This window comes from Podarcis tiliguerta (genome assembly GCF_965153285.1).
Source record: "Podarcis tiliguerta genome assembly, chromosome: 2".
NCBI lineage: Eukaryota > Metazoa > Chordata > Lepidosauria > Squamata > Lacertidae > Podarcis > Podarcis tiliguerta.
In genome coordinates, this window is record NC_139535.1 from 103,524,360 (window position 1) to 103,545,356 (window position 20,997).

The 20,997-nt window shown below is 45.2% G+C and overlaps 1 protein-coding gene across 2 annotated transcripts in view; it reads right to left on the reverse strand.

Moving 5' to 3' along the window:
* Nucleotides 1-20,997, reverse strand: part of ANKFN1 (ankyrin repeat and fibronectin type III domain containing 1) — a 222,628-nt gene that overhangs the window by 4,188 nt on the left and 197,443 nt on the right. The window contains exons 18-20 of one of the 2 annotated variants that reach the window (XM_083427352.1): nt 12,586-12,752; nt 3,912-4,131; nt 1,196-1,285 (exon numbers count right to left, since the gene is read on the reverse strand). In XM_083427352.1, the coding sequence (XP_083283478.1) occupies nt 1,196-1,285; nt 3,912-4,131; nt 12,586-12,752 (477 nt within the window). The remainder of the gene's footprint in view (nt 1-1,195; nt 1,286-3,911; nt 4,132-12,585; nt 12,753-20,997) is intronic. The other variant, XM_083427353.1, reaches the window with a different exon arrangement.

Below are 20,997 nucleotides of genomic sequence, written 5' to 3' on the forward strand. Positions count from 1 at the left end.
ATGACACTGCATCCTGGAATTGTATCAACTGTAGGGATCTATTCCAGTGTAGCATTCCACTGGAAAAAACCTCAGGTCACAATGGTGTAGGGACACTAGCAATGGTATATATCTAATGTAATGGGCTTTGACCAAATCCTAAAACTCTCCTGTAAGAGTATCTGCGGCATAGGACTGCGCTTTAGTTTTTGAAATATTCGCTTAAAAGTGTACACTGCGAATGGGGCAAGTACATGCTTGTAGATACATGTACCATGCAGGTATATTTTTTTTGTCATGGAGATGTGATTGGCTGTGGCTTCTTGTTCCTTGTATAAGGTAAAGGTAAAGGTACCCCTGCCCGTACGGGCCAGTCTTGACAGACTCTAGGGTTGTGCGCCCATCTCACTCTAGAGGCCGGGAGCCAGCGCTGTCCGCAGACACTTCCGGGTCACGTGGCCAGCGTGACATCGCTGCTCTGGCGAGCCAGAGCCGCACACGGAAACGCCGTTTACCTTCCCGCTAGGAAGCGGTCCCTATTTATCTACTTGCACCCAGGGGTGCTTTCGAACTGCTAGGTTGGCAGGCGCTGGGACCGAACAACGGGAGTGCACCCCGCCGCGGGGATTCGAACCGCCGACCTTTCAGTCGGCAAGCCCTAGGCGCTGAGGCTTTAACCCACAACGCCACCCGCGTCCCGCTTGTTCCTTGTATACTCTGTGGCAAATCCAGGCTTGCTGCAGCATAAATCACCTCAAGTATTTGAACGGCTTCCCCAAAGAAACTTGTGGACTGTTTGTGGAACCGTCAGACCCTAGAGTTTAGATCAGAGATGAACTTTTCTTTACATGAATGTTGACATTGTTACCCTCTCTTTCCCCATAAGTTGGAAATTCACAGCTATCTGACATATTCAGTTTGCTGTGGAGGAGGGATTTCTGAAGTTTCTTCTTCTTTTTTGTCATGGAGAAATATTTGGCGCGATACTAAGTCGGGCCTGTACAAACTACAGCAGGAATAGCCAATGGGGTTCCATATGTTTCGGACTACAATTCCCATAATTCCTGACAACTGCCCATACTGGCTGCAGCTGATGGGTGTTGTAGTCCATTTTGAGGGCACCATGTTGGCTACCCTTGCTCCAGATTCTTGACAACGCAACTTCAAAGGGGTAGGCCAATTAATTAGCTTTCCTTTCTGCTGTCCCCAAACTCACCTCGGATATGTTGCTTCCTGCTGGAACAAGTCTGGGCAAGTCTCTCCTTATGTTCCATATTTGGTTGCCAAGGCATTATCTTGGGTAATCCTTAACTTTTAAGGTAAAAGGGTGATTAGGAGTATATTGATAAGAAGATTATTACTAAGGTGGCCTCTTAACTTTCTATCTTTTCTTAAGTATAGCCTACAGAGACAGCCTTCAGGAGTGGAGCTATCTAGGTTGACTTAGCTGCCAACAAGTCTAAAGCACTTGAAATTCAAATTACCGTATTGGCCTGAATAGAAGCTTCACCTTTTCCCTAAATTCCGACCATGAAAAGTTAAAGTGTGGCTTATATTAGTGACCATACGGTATGCAGCCAGGAGCGTGGGGAAGCGGCGGCCGGCCTGTGCATAATTCCCCATCCTCTCCCCCAAGGCCAGAAGGGAGAGAGCAAGGAAGGGAAAAGGCTGCTGGCAATGCTGGTGCGGCTTATATTTGGGCCAATACGGTATGAGCTAAAATGGTGTATTCACAATGGTTAATATCCAGATTTTGACTTGTTTAGAGTAGACCCATTGAAACTAGCAGGGCATAAGTTAGGCAGCTTGTCCCTGAAAAGAAACTGAAAGGGACAAATTCATCCATTCAGGACAGCAGACACCAATGGACCACCTAGGCCAGGCATTCCCAAACTCAGCCCGCCAGCTATTTTGGGACTACAATTCCCATCATCCTTGACCACCGGTCCTGTTAGCTAGGGATGATGGGAGTTGTAGTCCCAAAACAGCTGGAGGGACGAGTTTGAGGATGCCTGACCTAGGCTGATGGAGTCATCTTGGAGCCTGAGAGAACATCATTGATGTGGGAAGTCTTGTAGTTCTGACTAGATAACCACAAGAGGCAGCAGAGCACAGGTCCAAACGTTCCTTCTTAGTTCTGGCCTTGTTGTTCTTGAGGCTCATCTCTTTATAACCATTTGTGTTCTGGGATCCTTTTCTTCTTCTTCATTACTCCGAGCTCGGCTGCCTGCTGCCTGCTCTTCCAATTAGCCCAAAATCTCTCTTTTTTTTGTAGCATTAGATAATGTACCAAACTCTTTAGTTCAATGATAACCACCTGATGTTAGCAGCCTTGCTTAATTTGATTTTTTGTAAAGATGTTGTTCCCTTGCACAAACCATCTGAGTGCAATTGAAGAATGCCGGCTAAACTAAATCACTAGACCCATGCTGCAGAGAAGCATAGCTGTCAACTTTTCCCTTTTCTTGCAAGGAATCCTATTCGGAATAAGGGAATTTCCCTTTTAAAAAGGGAAACGTTGACAGCTATGCAGAGAAGTCATCCGTCCAAACTGCAAGAGAAAGCCAGAGGAGCCGAGAGGCGATGTGAAGACAGGAGAGGTGTCAAAGGCTGGAAGGAAAATGAACCCACAACCCTCCCTCCCATTGATATTTCTCCATGAACCTTAAGCTCTGAGCTGCAACATACTAGGAGACAAAGCAGAATTCTACTTCCAGGATGAAGAAGGCCAACACTGAGCTGGAAGCCAATAGTTGGCCCTGAGATTACTTAGCCATCTCCACAGGCATCTTGACATCTCTGTGGCAAGTTTTGCACTCCCGACCTGTATCATTTAGCAGAAGTCACCATGTGAAAAGTGCCCATCAGTTTCCTCATTCCCCCACATGGAATGGACAATCTCATTGTGTAACGGGCAGCATTTGTGTGAGGGACCCTAAAAAAATGGTACAGCTATGGCTGGTGTTGGTGCGTGATCTACATGACAGGTATGTGGATTGGATCTCAGTATTCTATCGCTGTGTTTGCAAATGGCTAAAAGCAGGCTTCCTCACTCTGCTTTTAGCCATTTGCCTGTGGCAAATAATAATAATAATAATAATAATAATAATAATTTTATTTATATCCCGCCCTCCCCAGCCAAAGCCGGGCTCAGAGCAGCTAACAACAGTAAAATAACACAGCATTCTAAAATCAATTCATTATAAAATCAGTTCAAATCAAATTGATGGCAACCATTGGGCTAGAGTTCTCTGAAGAATTACCAAAGGAGGGGGTCAGGCTGTGCCTTGGCCAAAGGCCTGGTGGAACAGCTCTGTCTTGCAGGCCCTGCAGAAAGATGTCAAGTCCCGCAGGGCCCTAGTCTCTTGTGACAGAACGTTCCACCAGATCGGAAACACAGCCAAAAAAGCTCTGGCTCTGGTTGAGGCCAGCCTAACCTATCTGTGGCCAGGGACCTCCAAGGTGTTTTTGTTTGAAGACCGTAAGGTCCTCCGTGGGACATACCAGGAGAGGCGGTCCCATAGGTATGAGAGTCCTAGGCCGTATAGGGCTTTAAAGGTTTAAACCAGCACCTTAAACCTGATCCTGTACTCCAGCGGGGGCCAGTGGTATAGCACCAGGTGAATGTGATCCTGTGGCGAGGACCCTGTAAGGAGTCTCGCCGCAGCATTCTGCACCCGCTGGAGTTTCTGGGTCAGTCTCAAGGGCAGCCCCACGTAGAGCGAGTTACAATAATCCAGTCTGGAGGTGACCGTCGTGTGGATCACAGTGGCTAGGTCAGGGCGAGAGAGGTAAATATAAACACAGGCAACCTTATGGTTGCTGGGCAAGTCATAACCTACGATGCCCACATGCTTCTGAGTCAGAAGTGATGGAGAATTGTGCCCTGTTCTTGCCTAGACCGAAGGGGAGTAAAAAAGCTTTTCCCTTACCGCTCAAGACTTTTCTCCGGTGGGTCTCCATCTCTGGCGAGGGTGGCGGGGATGGAAGACAATCGAGGTGAGACGATGTTGAACTTATCTTCTTTTGGATGGGTTCTTCTGACAGATCCACAATCTTTGCTACCGGCAAGCCGGCAGGCGGCTGTCTGTACCGTGCGTATTGTAGTGCTTCATTGATCCATCTCATTTCACGCCAGATTTCATCGATTTGCTATGTGAAGAAGATGGTGCAGATATATATATATATATTAAAACAACATTGGGTTTATGTATGACAAGTTTAAATAGATACCTCATTGTTAATTACAAGAGAAGTGTAATGATGACTGGCAGTTCCTATAGCTTTAAAGGGGGTAAGGAAATCTGTCATTGATGTGGTTCAGCCTCCCCTGATCGCTGAGATGAATAGTCTTCTTGTACTCCCAGAATTATTGCTGTGCCTCAGCCATCAATTTTCTGACAGAGGGCGATTTTTGCCAACTTCTTCTGGCAAGAAAGGTACAGCTTTTCTTTCTTGCTGGGACTCGGCAAGAACAATTCCTGATTCTCTAACATTCCTGATTCTTTACTACAGCCATGCCCAGTGTGGCTAGGGCAACCCAGTCAGATGGGTGGGTAAGTAAAGGTAAAGGGACCCCTGACCATTAGGTCCAGTCATGACTGACTCTGGGGTTGCGGCACTCATCTCGCTTTATTGGCCGAGGGAGCCGGCGTACAGCTTCCGGGTCATGTGGCCAGCAGGACTAAGCCGCTTCTGGCGAACCAGAGCAGCGCACGGAAACACTGTTTACCTTCCCACTGGAGTGGTACCTATTTATCTACTTGCACTTTGACGTGCTTTCGAACTGCTAGGTGGGCAGGAGTTGGGACTGAGCAACGGGAGCTCACCCTGTCATGGGGATTCGAACCGCCAACCTTCTGATTGGCAAGTCCTAGGCTCTGTGGTTTAACCCACAGCGCCACCCGCGTCCCTTTAAGATGGGTGGGTATAAATAATAAAATTATTGTTGTTGTTACTCATAAAATCATAGGGCTGGGTGGGACCCCAAGGCTCTTCTAATCCAACCCCCTGCAATACAGGAATCTCAGCTAGTCCACCACCTTCTGAGGAGACCGTTCCACGGTCAAACAGCTCTTCCTGTCAGAAGGTTTTTCTGTACGTTGAGTTGGAATCTCCTTTCTTTTAACTTGAGGCCATTGGTTCGAGTCCTACCCTCTCGAGCAGGAGAAAATAAGCCTGATCCCTCTTTCATGCGCAGCCCTTAAATATTTGAAGATGGCTATGATATCTCCTCTCAATCTCCTCTTTTTCAGCTCCTTCGACCATTCCTCATAAGGCTCGGTTTCCAGACCTTTGATCATCTTGGTTGCTTTCCTCTGCACACATTCCAAGCTTGTCAACATCCTAAATTGTGGTGCCCAGAATTGGACACAGTATTCCAGGTGTGGTCTGACCAAGGCAGAATAGAGTAGTACTATTACTTCCCTTGATCTGGACACTAGACTTCTGTGGACTATACTTCTTATGCCCTCTGCATCAGGGAAAGGGAACCCATGGCTTCTGAGCTGCTGTTAGACTACAACTCCCATCACCCCCAACCATTGGCTCTGCTGGCTAATGTTTATGGGAGTTGTAGTCCAACAATATATGGAGGGCCACAAGTCCCTTACCCCTGCTCTATCTTGTGCTGTCTTTGAAAAGTGCTCATAGGCTGCTACTATGGTAGAACACACAGACCTAGAAGGATGCTTTGCAGGGATAAAACTAATTGTTAGAAGGAAACAAAATATGGACCATCAATTTTGTTAGGTGCCAAGTCACATTTTTTGGGGGGGGGGCGGGGTGGGTAGAAGTGGAGAAGGGAGGGGTAGAGAAAAGATGTGCTTTCCCCCCTGAAAATCTTTCCTCTCCTTATGAGGTTCCAGAAGGGGTCTCATAAGGGAGAAAGTACATTTGGAACCCATCAATGTATTTGAGGGTTGAACTCTAGTGGGAAAACAGTGGGGTGAGGGAAAGGGCTAAGCATTCTGTTCCCTTTCTATTCTGCTTTCCCTCCCAAAGTGGGAACAAACCAACAAAATATTTCACTGCCTGAACATAGTACAGTGGTACCTCGCAAGACGAATGTCTCGCAAGACGAAAAACTCGCTAGACGAAAGGGTTTTCCGTTTTCTGAGTTGCTTCGCAAGACGAATTTCCCCATGGGCTTGCTTCGCAAGACGAAAACGTCTTGCGCCTTTTTTAAAAAAAACTGCCAATGCATTCCTATGGGAAACCATCAATACACATTGGTGCTTCGCAAGATGAAAAGACTCGTAGAACGAAAAAACTCGCAGAACAAATTAATTTCGTCTTGCGGGGCACCACTGTATATAGGTCAGTGCTCCCCCCCCGAAAAAAAGGTTCCAGTAAGGGAGGGTTCTCATAGCTTGCCAGAACATTAGCTTCCTGGGTTTTAGGAAGGAAACACAAGGCTCTGATTTTTTTTGGGGGGGGGGAAGGAAGGTGTTGGTACTGCATACTGGTGCATAACACCAGAAAAAACCCACACTGTGTGAGGTTATGCCTTTTAAAGCCTCAGATACCTGGCCCTATATTCCTTACAGATCAAAATGTAAATGTAAATCAAAAATGTAGTATAAACACCAACAATTGGGAAACACTGGCCTGCGAGCGCTCCAACTGGAGAATAGCCTTGAATGAACTTTATTACGGTCACAGACCAGGATTAAGAAAAACATATAGATAGCAGTTGGGATTTTTGACCGATAATTGTTAGGGCAAATGAGGACAAGGAAACAGGCATAAAACATCTGAATAAAATGCAAGATTAAACACAGATAATGGATAGATAAAAAAACTAATAATTAAAACAGATAAGAGCTAAAAACCAACAAAGACACACAGTTAAAACAGCTGTAAGAGCATAAGAACTAAAAGATTCGCAGATAAAACAACTATAAGAGGCTGCAGAGTAGAAGCCTCTTAAATAGAGGACACTCACAACGTTAAAAACTGCTGTGCAAATATGGTTAAAACAGACAATAAAACAATATACAACACTAAATTTAGAAACAATGTGAATCAATAAACTGTCTCAGAATCATCCATGGAATCACCCAAGGAGCCGTGTATGAGAGCCTGCTCCAACAGTTGAAAGCCTATCTTTTTAATACCACAGAAAAAAGGCCAACTAAACCAAAAACATCAAATAAACCCTGGTTTGATTACACCTGCTTTGAGGCAAAGAAAGCCCTGCAAAATGCTTACAAAGCTGCCCTGACAGCCCAAAATTCTGTCAGGCACCAAGCCTATCTTGCTGTCCGTGCCCTAAAAAAAAGAGTATAAAGACCTAATACTCCACCAAAAGAATGCCTATACCAGAAAATGCTGGCTAGAATTACCGTATTTTTTGCACCATAACACTCACTTTTTTCCTCCTAGAAAGTAAGAGGAAATGTCTGTGCGTGTTATGGAGCGAATGCCTGCGGGTGGCAGGGGGGGGGGGGATCTGCTGCAGTCGTGAGCAGAGGATCCATGGTTCCCCTTCCTTCCTTCCTCCGTGGTTACAAGGCATGGATCCACATGGATCCTCGGGATTTTTGCATTGGGCTACTCCAAACTCACTGTCAGATCACATGTCTGTGGCCACAGCATGAACCACAAAAGTCATATATCCACTATTTCGTTTAGAATTTCCCCCCCCTTGTTTTCCTCCTCTAAAAACTACGTGCGTGTTATGGTCTGGTGCGTGTTATAGAGCGAAAAATACGGTAATTAGTGCGGCAAAAGCAAAAGATCAGACACTGTTCTGGAAACTGGTAGCTTCTGGCACCCATAAACAGCCTTGACCAAAGGTGTCATGGGCTTTGAAGACGCTCAAACTCAGGACAAAAAAGAGAAATGTGCTAAGAGGAAGGCACGCTTGGCCAACCCTCACCGTGATCAACTCCCGCCTGGAAACCTATCTCTCCACTGTGGAAGGACGTGTGGATCCAGAATTGGCCTCCACAGTCACTTACGGACTCACTGGTAAGATTGTGTTTATGGAAGACAATCTTACTCATCTACGAGTGATCGCCAGAGAAGAAGACAGATCACCTCCCCTACAAAGTTCTAACTCAAGAACGAGTAAGACTGTCCTGCTTACAGTACTATCTGTGTACCAGCATCATGGGAACACCACCAAATTGCAACACCAAAGGGAAGAAATCAAGGAGAGATTCTTGGCAGCTGCTCAACCTTTCTGGATTTCCTAACCCCTTGGAGCCAAAATCAGAGCACGTATTGGGATATGTGAAGTCCAGAAGACCAGTTGGGAGTGGCCAGAGGGAATGGGTATCCCTACAACCCCATAGTGGGCTGCTGTTTTTCAAAACAGCAGCTGTGTGAATGAACTGGCCCAGTGCTGAGCAAGCATTTGGTCTGGTGATTAATAATATGTGTATGTGTCTGAGAGATACCGTATTTTTCGCCCTATGGGACGCACTGGCCCATAGGACGCACCTAGGTTTCAGGGGGGGAAATCAAGGAAAAAAATATGATTTCCCACCGCAGCTCTGGGAGCAGCGGACAGGCTGCACGCAGCCTGTGTGCTACTCCAAGACCTTCTCCTGCTTTTGCGGGAGGTGGCGGAATTCCCCCACCTCCCGCAAAAGCCCGCAGGAAAGCACTGTTTTCCCCCACCGCCAGCCTCAAAGCCGGGTTGGAGAGTAGCAGGAAGGCGTCGCGCGCCTCCCCGCTGCCCCCCATCCTCTGGGGCTGCCGATGGGGGAAGCGCTGTTTTCCCCCACCGCCAGCCTCAAAGCCGGGTTGGAGAGTAGCGGGAAGGTGTCGTGCGCCTCCCCGCTTCCCCCCATCCTCTGGGGCTGCCGATGGGGGAAGCGCTGCTTTCCCCCACCACCAGCCTCAAAGAGCAGACTCTCCTGGCTTCAGCGGAAGCAAGGCGAAGTCTCTGGAGCGCAGTCTTCGGAGGCTTTGCGTTGCTATCGCTGAAGCCAAGGAGCCTGCATTCGCCCCATAGGACGCACACACATTTCCCCTTCATTTTTGGAGGGGGAAAAGTGCGTCTTATAGGGCGAAAAATACGGTAAATCATGGGGAGCTGCCATCCTGTTTTGATGGGCATATTATTCGCAGTAACTCCTCCCAAGCCTGTTTGATTGTTACCCAGTCTGACCCAATATATTTAATGAAGCTTAAGTATGGACCCTTGTTTCTGTCACCGACACAGCTCTAAAGGAACATTATGCTAATAGCCCAGTCATACGAGCCATGCTTCTCGCAGAGTGCCTGGCACATTACTGTACATATAAATTATAACTTAATTGCCATTTCAGCTCCAGATATTCAGCTTAGCTTGGGTCAATCCTGAAATACCCCTTTTCTCGCTGCCCAACAGCCTGTTTCAGACACAACATACCTTATCTACGGCATATAATTTTTTACTTTCTGGTTTCTCTCCAGCTCCCATTTCAGAACAGCTTTTATGGACTCCCTTTGCTCTTTACAATGTTTGGTTTGTGTAGTGACTTCAGCACTGTCTCAGATCTAGGATCATACAAATGCTCTTGTGGTTTTGCGGTCGCCGCTGAAGATTGCGGTATGCGCTGGGCCAAAATGCCCTCCCTCCCCTCAATAGGTGGAATACAGCTGGTTTTAGTTTGGGAAGGAACCTGACAAGTCTAATACACTGTCACAATAATTCGGTACAAAACACTGTGGTTTGAAAGGCTCTGCTACATTTTCATCCATTACGAACAATCACGAAAGCTACAGCTTGAGTCACTGTCTTCTCTAAGAAGTGCTAGGCTGAGGCCACAACAGACCCCTTTGTTTGAATCCTTAATATTTTCTATTTCATTTTTTAAAAAATTCTCCATGTCCCTATAAATCATGCTTTGCGAGAATTGTGACTCCTAACCTTCTACGCTACATACGGCTCTCTCATTTTGTAATGATTGCAGGCACTTTTGGCCCAGGATTAGGTGTTTTTGTTTTGGTATTTTGGAGCAATAACAAATTTATGCACAGCCAGCTGTTCACCTCTCTTACGTGCTGCTATGTTTTCTGAAATCGGGAGGAAAAATGGTGGCTGGCAACCATGAAGAAGAAGAAGAAGAGTTTGGATTTGATATCCTGCCTTTCACTCCCTTTAAGGAGTCTCAAAGTGGCTAACATTCTCCTTTCCCTTCCTCCCCCACAACAAACACTCTGTGAGGTGAGTGGGGCTGAGAGACTTCAAAGAAGTGTGACTGGCCCAAGGTCACCCAGCAGCTGCATGTGGAGGAGCGGAGATGAGAACCCGGTTCACCAGATTACGAGCCTACCGCTCTTAACCACTACACCACACTGGCTCATGAAATGAGTCTGTGGGACTGTAAACCTACTGGGATAGTTCAGGTTCACGGTTAGAGGGGGACTACGTACCTGTTGAAATGAGGATGTTACTGGTGATGATTTGTGAACATGTGGATTTCGTATAATCAGATCCACATATACAAATTAAAAATGATTAAGCCCTTATGCTGAAGGTACGTGTGAGAGGTGGGCCAATGTTCAGCATCTGCACCCAAGATTTGCTCTTTTTGAAGTATTAACTTCAGCACTAAAAACGTAAGTGAATGAATTAATGAATAAGGAAGGACTCAAAAATTGGGACAGGGCATAAAATTAGGCACAGCTGTCTCGGCTACTAGAAGCATCTGCTAATATAAATTATACAAGAAACCAAAAAAAATCAAAAGGCTGGAAAATGGCGGTGAGATGTACAGTACCACTTGGGTTCATAAGGCCTAGGTTCTGTATCCTGAACTCTGCTGAACTCTATTCCAGGAGTGGAATACTTGTGTCTCATCAGATGCTGTTGGCCTCCAACTCCCATCATCTTGGACCACTGCCCATGCTGGCTTGGGATGATGGGAAATGGAGTTCAGCTATGTCTGGAGGACCATAAGTTCTTTGCCTTCTCCTTCAGTCCCAGAATTCTCTCCATTCTAATGGTAAACACAGAGAAATATGGCAAAATTCAGAAGGATATTAGGAACCTGGAAAGTTCTGGTGAATTCTAGGCATGTCTACTCAGAAGTTAGCCTCATTGAGTTCAATGGGGCTTACTCCCAGGAAAATGGGATTGCAGTCAAGGCGTGGGATCATATCCACAGGGTCATCCATACGTACAGCATTATACTGCTGCAAGAGTTTCTAGTCATAATTCGGTGATCCTCGTGCAAACCCTACAGTTGTAGAAACTGCCGAAATTCCACCGGTGTTGTTCCAACAGGCCTTTATAGGAACTGATTGGAAAAGGCTAGTTTTGTGATGTTCTGTCTTGTTATTATATGTATTTTTACTAGCTCTTTTTATTGTGATCAGTTTAGTTAGTGTTTAGCTGCTTTTAAATGACTTATCCTTTCTACGTTTCAAGCTTGTTCTATTATATCTGTAAGCTGCACTGAGTCCCCGTCTGGGAAGACAGCAGGATACAAATAAACAAAGTGAAATCAATCAAACAAACAAACAAACAAACAAACAAACAAACAAACAAACCATAGCCAGAGTAATTCAGTACACACTACCCCCATATGATTCAGTGATTGAATTAGCAGCATTTCAGTTTGTGCTATTGTACTGGGAACTAGGCACTAGGTAAGGTTTGCAAATCGAACTAAATTTCCCCTGCCTTCCACTAATTAACAAAGGTTGTAACGAACCCTCTGCCTAAGCTGCTACTGAACTGAATGGAAGCCATCTAAGGGCAAAGGACTGGCCCATTTTGAGGGTGCTGGGGGACAGTGGCGTAGCATCGGGGGGCCACAGGGGCAGTTGCCCTGGGTGCAAAATTGTTAGGGGCATGGAATGTCAACACCCAGTGCTGCCTCAGTGCAGCTGTGGGCTTCCGTCGCTGGGCTCTGTTGAAAACAGCTTCTCCATGCGAACCAGGAAGTGACCTCTCCAGACAATGGAGCTGCGATCTCCTGGATGATGTGGACATCGTTAGGCAGCTGAATGTGCATGCGTTCTCTGTCCGTTTCCCTCCCTCCCTTCTGCTCTGTGTGGCTCCGGGCACTGGCAACCCACGCTACACCACTGCTGGGGGAGGACAGCTTCCTGGCGAACGGTGCTCCATACCTGATCTGTTTGCCTCCCACCCCACCACCTTCATGGGTCCCCCAAATCTCTTGCCTAACCCAGCTGCTGCTTCACATCACCTCACGGTAGGGCCGCCTCTGTCAAAAGAAACAGTTGTTGGCGGGGTGTGCCTGTTTCATTGCAGACTGACAGTCGGAGTGGTGGTGGGGCCTTGTGACATTAAGAGAAGAAAGGCTACGACCCAGCCTAAATTGAGTTTTTTCTTTTGCTCATATTAGAGAGGTAGGGGTGGGATATGGGATTTATAACCCAAACTGACACGCTTCTCTGCAACACTCCAGTATAACTGTCATATGATTTTATCCATGAAATTTCTCTCAGAAAGCAAGCAAGGGGAAAGCGGGGTGGGGTGGGAGGGAAGAGCTGCAGAGTGGCTATTTCATAAAACCCAAATTGTATTTTGACACTAAACGTCTTTATGCTGTGCCTTTGCCCAACAATTCTCCATTTAGGTTCCAAATTACAGCCCCTGCTAGAAATCACCTTTGACTAGTCGGAAAAACAGACGGTTACCTGTGTGTAATCTAGGACTTGCTGGTGTCTTTGTTTAGCTGCAGCGACTTCACTGTCTGAAATTGCTTCCCTTAGGGATTGCTGGGTGCTCAGAAAATCTAGCTCTATGACAGCGGAAAGGCGGCAATACAGACTAATAAATTTCTCCTTGTAACTGCAAAAATGAACTGTGGAGACAACAAAGCACAGAAGCAAGTGTGTTAGAAAGACACACAGACACAGAGGCAGCTCTCAAAAGCCTTACCTTTCTGAGGATCTTGAGAGAAATAAGTTGTCATTGCTTGTGTTTATCCCAGAAAACAAGTGTTATATGTATATATCTATATTTAAAAGGTTATAATTCCAGAGCAGCAGTGAAAGCTACAGAGAGTCTTGTGGTACCTTGAAGTTTAAAAGATCTAATAGTGGACTAAGCTCTCATGGACCTCATGCAGGTGTTAAATTAGACATGGATAGCTCAGGGGTAGCCAAGCTGGTTCCCTCCAGACATTTTATTTATTTATAAAAATATTTAGAGACCGCTATCAAGTGGTTTATAACAAAAAATACAGTGGTGCCCCGCAAGACGAATGCCTCGCAAGACGGAAAACCCGCAAGACGAAAGGGTTTTCCGTTTGCAGAGGCACTTCGCAAGACGAATTTCCCTATGGGCTTGCTTCGCAAGACGAAAATTGACGAAAAATTTTGAGGTTTTTTCCCGCTCCAAAACCCCTTTTCCTGAAGCGCTAAGCTGCTAAAAGCATTTTAGCAGCAAAACCGCTAATCCCTTAAGCCTTAAAAAGCCGTTTTTAGCCCTTAAAATGCCAATAGCGCTACTCCGCTAATGGGGTTGCTTTGCAAGACGAAAAAACCGCAAGACGAAAAGACTCCCGGAATGGATTCTTTTCGTCTTGCGAGGCACCACTGTACCTAAAACCATATAGTAATAACATTAAAAAGTTAAAAACGGTGGAAAGACGTACTTTTAATTGTCTGCATAGGCCTGTTTGGGCACCCAACTCCCATCAACCCCAGTCAGAATGAGCAATGGTTAGGGATGGTGGGAGTTCTTGTAGGAAGACAAGGAATGTTTTTGCATGGTTTCCTGTTGTGGATGCATCACTATATATTTTTTCTGTGCATTTGGGATCGGCATGGAAGTGTCAGAAAGGTGTTACTATGCACACACACCACTGTTTACATTTTTAAACACTACATCCAAGTGTGTGTGTGTGTGTGTTTATGCGCACATGCGCCAACTAAGGACATTTCATGCATCTGAAAACGTGAACTCTAAGTCCACGAAAGCTTGCACTGCACACACCAAATCTGTTAGGGCTATTATGCTGCTCATACTCAGAGTAAACCCCTTAATGGATGTGGCTCAATACGTCTACTCTGAGTACGACTAACATTAGAAGCAAGCCTTAGACAGGTAAAGGTGAACTTTTCCATTGGACGGCTTTCTGTTGATGCAAAAGGTATGAAAGTTTCAGATCTACCCAGAAATCTTGATCAGGCAGGATGGAAACATAAGCAAAGGGTCTGTTTACACAAGCATTTTTATCACCCGGTGGGGACAAATTCAGATGATGCGTCAAGATGCCCATTTCAGTTTAATGACCAGTGACAAAGCTTTTCATTTCAAATGTTAAAAAGTGGGGAATTATTAAGTGGTGTGGATGCAAATGTGGACTAAGCCGAAGGTTGGGTACCTCCTGGCATAAATCTATGGGTTGTAGCTATGCAACAGATGTAGGTTGATGAGCTATATATGGCTCAGCTGTGCATCCAATGGGCAACAGACCTACACAACCAATTCTATGCTGCTGTAGGACACACATGACTAATTGCCACTCACAGAGCAGCCATCTGCCTGCTTCAGCAGAGTGCCATTCCGTGACATTAAGGAATTTATGGTCAGTCCAGTGGATTTGGGCATATGACAGTGAAGACTTGGTCCACAACCATTCCAATAATTCCTTGTCCATGTCCCTGGGGATGCTGACCAAGTCTATTTTGTCTGTCCCTGTAACACACTGAGAAGTTGATGGGGTGGTGGTGGTGGAGGAAATCTAGAGCTCCCCCAAACCCCAGAATAGCTACAATCACATTCCAAAATAAACACATCCTTGCACATGAGCAAAGATTAACATGAATGACTGCGTAACAATGGAACTGGCCCTCAGTCCTATGGTAGGGTCGTGGGCAGATGGTTCTTCATTTGTGCCTTTTTTAAAAAATGGAAGTGACTAGGATTGACCAGGGATCTTCTGCATGCAAAGCACATGACCCCAAGTATTTTTAGACATTTCATGTAGATAATGATCTAATGATGCCCAGACATTCTGAGTGCATTTTGGGCAAAGCATTGCTCTATCTATCTATCTATCTATCTATCTATCTATCTATCTATCATCTATCTATCTATCTATCATCTATCTCTATCATCTATCTATCTATCTATCTATCATCTATCTATATCTATCTATATCTATCTATATCTATCTATCTATCTATCTATCTATCTATCTATCTATCATCTATCTATATCTATCTATCTATATCTATCTATCTATCTATCTATCTATCTATCTATCTATCATCTATATCTATCTATCATCTATATCTATCTATCTATCTATCTATCTATCTATCTATCATCTATCTATCTATCTATCTATCTATCTATCTATCTATCATCTATCATCTATCTATCTATCATCTATCATCATCTCTATCTCTCTATCATCTATCTATCATCTGTCTTTGGCTGTGTTAAATTTGCGCTTCTCTTGTGGTCTGTAACTTCTCCTCCAAAGATGAACCTCTTTCCCAGGAAAATCATGGTAGCATCTGAAACAGATGTGTGGAAGTGTGGCACTATGCAGCCTCACTCCTGCAAGTGCTCCTTTAAGGCAGGGACGGTCGTAAAACTTTTTTTTTACTCCTGTGGAAAGCATGTGGTGGCGGCAGCGGGTGGGTGGTCAGAAGCTGCTTGGTGCATTGGAAGGAGCATGGCTTACATGGGGAGAAAAGTATGCAGAGATGACTTGCTCTGCAAGCCACCCTCCATATCACCATTGCAGGAGAGGGCAAATTCAGTAACATTTTGTAGTGGCTTTGGCACCCTGAGTGGGCTGCGGCGAAGACCTCTGAGGGTTGCACGTGACCAACAAGCAGAAGGTTAGCAACATGTGCTTGAAGGGGACCAAAGGTGCCAACCTGTGCCGGTGTCATCACATGTGTGCCGTCACATTGCAACATCAGGAGCAGCCAGGGTCTCCTTCCACAGCAGGATTAAGAATGGCCATGAAAACCATGCAGTGCTTGGCTCCATGTTCAGCTCCTCTGCCCTCTGTTTGTTTGAAACATTGGGGGCAGCCCTCCAACAAATTATTGAGGAGTCCCAACATAGCTCAGCCCCCACGAGATGGCACCCCTGAAAGGGACAGCACATACCATTTTCAGGTAGAGTCTCAGTGATGATGACCTGTATTTTCCCGTCTTAAGAACAGAGGAGAGACTGCTGGATCGGGTCAATGGCCCTTCTAGTCCAACATCCTGTTCTCACTGTGGTTGACCAGATGCCTGTGGGAAACTCATGAGCACGATTTGAGCACAAGAGTTCTCTCCCTTACTGTAGCTTCCAGCAATCGGTCTTGAGAAGCACAAATTGCCGCTTCCAGCCATGCAAGCAGATCATAGCCGCACTGGCATCCTCAACATCCTCACGGTTAAAAGAAGAGCCCGGTCTTCAGAATTTGGTTGTGTGTTTTTTTAAACTGCCCCCCCCCTTTGCATTCTGCCTGATGAAGAGTTCAAAAATATGCAGACTTTCATTACATCTACAGAAGCTGGCCCAATTAAAAATATCACCTTACCTATAATACTTGCCAATTGGAAAGTCGGCAGTTCGAATCCCTGCAACAGTGAGCTCCCGTTGCTCTGTCCCAGCTCCTGCCCACCTAGCAGTTTGAAAACACACCAGTACAAGTAGATAAATAGGTACCACTGTGGCAGGAAGGTAAATGGTGTCTCTGTGCGCTCTGGTTTCCGTCATGGTGTCCTGTTGCGCCAGAAGCTGCCTGTGGACAAATGCTGGCTCTCTTGGCCTGAAAGCGAAATGAGCGCCGCAACCCCATAGTTGCCTTGACTGGACTTAACCGTCCGGGGTTCTTTACCTTTACCTAGTTTGGTATACCTTTCTGAAAAAAAGGATTTTCAATTCTGAATTCCACCCACCCTTCATGGAACTGAAAAAGAAAGCACAAGAAGAATTGAATCAAAAGGACTTCCAGCCTCTTCATGTCCATGCTGCTTTTACCAGGTGTATATTCTTTCCCATGTAGACAATCAAATTTTCTCTTAGCACATCACTAGTCAAACAGTATCCCTGTCTTCACAGAATAATGCAAGGGTGTGTGTATGTAATGCTAAATTGGTTGCACAGAGGAAATAGCTGTATTTTCATGCCTCAGAAGTGACTTTTTGCACCATTTTTCCTTCCAGGCAATCAATACTGCAGTTGGATGGTTTATCAATGCTTTTGCAGGGAATGGGATTTATTTTTTCAGGAGCCATTGGCACTAATTTTGCATTGCACGTTCATTCCCCGTGTTCATTCCAATTTTCGCAGCATGTTGCAATGGCAGCAACGTATATAAATGACTTTTTAAAAGGTGAACATGGAGGAAAACAGGACAATCTGTGGGGATTATTAGCCTTATTAAGCAAATGTGTAAATCGTGTGATAAGATAAAGGGCTCAGTTGCATCAGAATTGCAGTTCTGCAAGGAGCAGCAGGGAACTTTCAATGTTCCATCAGTGCAAGGATTTCTGCTTGTCTGACAGGACATCCTCCCTTTGTCCCCCATCTACATGTCTCCAAGTCTGTCTCAGATGGTTGGGAAAACCCCTAGAAGAGATTTAAGGGGGTGCATGTGGACAGGGAGAGGCAGGGAACATTCCATTGCACAAGCAGAAATCCCTACAATGATGGAAAGTTTGTCATAGTTGCAATCAGGGTTACCAACATGCTGTGCTTATGAACTTTGGAGTGGCCGCCGAGACCAAATAACACCGGTCCTAGAAGACCTGCATTGGTTCCCAGTACATTTTTTAGCACAATTTGATGTGTTGGTGCTGACCTTTCAAGACCTAAATGGTCTCAGCCCAGTATACCTGAAGGAGTGTCTCCACCCCCATCGCTCAGGCCGGACACTGAGGTCCAGCACTGAGGGCCTTCTGGTGGTTCCCTCACTGCGAGAAGCAAAGTTACAGGGAACCAGGCAGAGGGCCTTCTCAGTAGTGGCGCCCACCCTGTGGAATGCCCTCCCATCAGATGTCAAGGAAATAAGCAACTACAGTGGTACCTTGGGTTACAGACGCTTCAGGTTACAGACATTTCAGGTTACAAACTCCACTAACCCAAAAATAGTACCTCGGGTTAAGAACTTTGCTACAGGATGAGAACAGAAATTATGCGGCGGCGGCGGCAGGAGGCCTCATTAGCTAAAGTGGTACCTTGGGTTAAGAACAGTTTCAGGTTAAGAATGGACCTCCAGAACGAATTAAGTTCTTAACCCGAAGTACCACTGTACAGTGGTACCTCGGTTTAAGAACAGTCCTGTTTAAGAACGATTTGGTTTACGAACTCCACAAAACTGGAAACAGTGTCCCAGTTTGCAAACTTTACCTTGGTCCAAGAATGGAATCCGAATGGTGGAAGGGCACCAGGGGTGGGAGGCCTCATTAGGGAAAGCGCACCTCGGTTTAAGAGGGGTTTCGGTTTAATAACAGACTTCTGGAACGTATTGTACGTTCAAACGTATTACGTTTGTAAGCCAAGGAACCACTGTATCTGACTTCTAGAAGACATCTTGAGGCAGCCTGTTTAGGGACGTTTTTAATGTTTGATGTTTTATCGTGTTTTTAATATTCTGTTGGGAGCCTCCCAGAGTGGCTGGGGAAACCCATCCAGATGGGCGGAGTGTAAATAATATTTGATGATGATGATGATGATGATGAGATGGGTGTATTTGCCCCTTGTGAACCAAAGACTCTCCCAAGCTCCTTTCAGTTCTTTGAAAATCTGTGGTCCATCACTAGCATTAAAATGTTTGGAGACACAAACTTTTCATAACTCTTTCTGAACATTGCATATGGTAGGAAATCAAACCAATCTGTTTTGCGAAGAGATCACTAGCAGGATGATCTCAGCCTACAACTCAAAGGAGAATAGTCCTGACTCTTTCTGCTCCCCTCCCAAACATCTAGCTCCTGCAGTGGTCCAGGGAGCAAGCAGCATGTGGCCTGACAGCTCACACCAGACGTGTGGCACCATTAGTGAAATTGCAGCCGCCGCTGCAGATTCTAGCCACTGTGGTTGGAAGCCAGGCTGTTAATGTTACTGTAACAAATGTTGCTTCAACATTGCCTTTTGCGGTTTTGCAATTACAGATTCAGTAGCCGCCAACTAATAGGGAGTGGAAGCTTCTAATATTCTGGAGGTGAATCACAGCCATTTTATAGGCACTGGGGAGAAATGTGCAATAAATCAGACAGAAAATGGCCTCCGCTCTAGGGCACAAGATCGGTTGCTTTTTGTTGGAAAAGTAAAATTGGGCTTTTATTGGAATTCTCCCTGCAGTACTACAAAGTCCCCACACCATAAATTCACCGCATTGAGAGACAAATGAGCAAAGTCTGCTGAATCCTCATTGTGTATGGCAAACTACTTTGCCATCTCCATTGCTGCTCTAATCTACAATCGACATTAAATAAGTTTGTGATCTTGCCTTGCTCGATATGTTTCTTACATGCAGACTTGGGTCCCCTTTAAGGGAAAAAAAAGATGCTAGTTCTCTGTGTTACAGACCCTCCAAGTGTGCTTATTTTCCAGGGATAGTTCTGGATTTACAGAAGCCAAGGAGATAAGTAACTATGCAACCTTTAGAAGACATCTGAGGGTAGCCCTGTATAGGGAAGTCAGATGGGTGGGGTACAAATAATAAAATGATGATGATGATGACGACTATGATGATGAAGGAATAAGACGTCCCTACTTTCATTGGAGAAATGTTGGAGGGTATGGTATTAAATACTGGAAAAATATGTTGAAATGTAAGGCTGAACTCATAATTTTTGAATATCTGAGGCTACCAACAGTGTTGATTCATAGTTGCCGGTCACAGAAGGTGTATGGTGATCATGGGAGATTAGCCTGGCAAATTTGGCCTGTGCATTAGTCATACCCCAAGAGCTGTGGTATGTAAGAGATGTAACCACCTTGCCCAGAAAAGGGCTTTATGAATGACTCATAAAAGAGAGCTGGCAAAGAAAGAACACATTATTCTGGGAATGGCTCAATCTTCCTATAAGTTTATATCACTTAGTGCGTGTATTAGGGTTCTAACAGTCTTACAACTTCATGTTCCTATAGCTTAGTTAGATGAACTGTTGCCTAAAAACAAAGGAATGAACTGTCATTTCCATTTTTTGGGGGGAAAAAGGTCACCCCGAAACCAATAAATCAATTTTTGTATATGTAATTGTATACTGTATTATGTAATAGGCACAGCATGGATAGGAAAAATACAGGTTGCAATTTTTAAAATACTTGTATGTTTTGCACATTGTACATCACTTCTTATTGCTTAGAATAAATTGAGGTTGCAGTTTGTCTTTGCCTCTGCTGCAAACACCATAAAGTTCCCGCATCACTCTGATTGCGCATTCTGTGCACTGATTACTTCTTGTTATCTGGTCTATGGAGGCCTCTTGCTTCCAGTGATTCTCCAATACAATACATTACAGCTGTCTAGGAAGTTCCAGACAGCTGTAAAAGTTCTAAACAGTTCCACAAAGTTTTTCAAAAGCGATAATATACTTATGTAGTAACATTACATATACAGTGATTCAAACTTTTCATTTCAGGGTGACCCTTTTTCACAACTGAGAACAATTAGTCCCTTCTGCAAGGTTTCTGAGCAAAAATTCATCCCTTTACATTATAGGAAATCCTTCTTGAAAAAGTTATAAACCTATTGTGTATGCGTGTGTTTATAGATATGGGATAGCTTAAGGGTAAAAGACCCCTGGATGGTTAAGTCCAGTCAAAGGCGACTATGGGGTGCAGTGCTCATCTTGCTTTTCAGGCTGAGGGAGCCGGCATTTGTCCACAGACAGCTTTCTGGGTCATGTGACCAGCATGACTAAACCTCTGCTGGTGCACAGAGGACCACGACAAGTGCCAGAGCGCACAGAAACACCGTTTACCTTCCCGCTGCAGCAGTACCGATTTATCTACTTGCACTGGCATGCTTTCGAACTGCTAGGTTGGCAGGAGCTGGGACAGAGCAATGGGAGCTCACCCCATTGCAGGGATTCAAACTGCTGACCTTGCGATGGGCAAGCCCAAGAGGCTCGGTG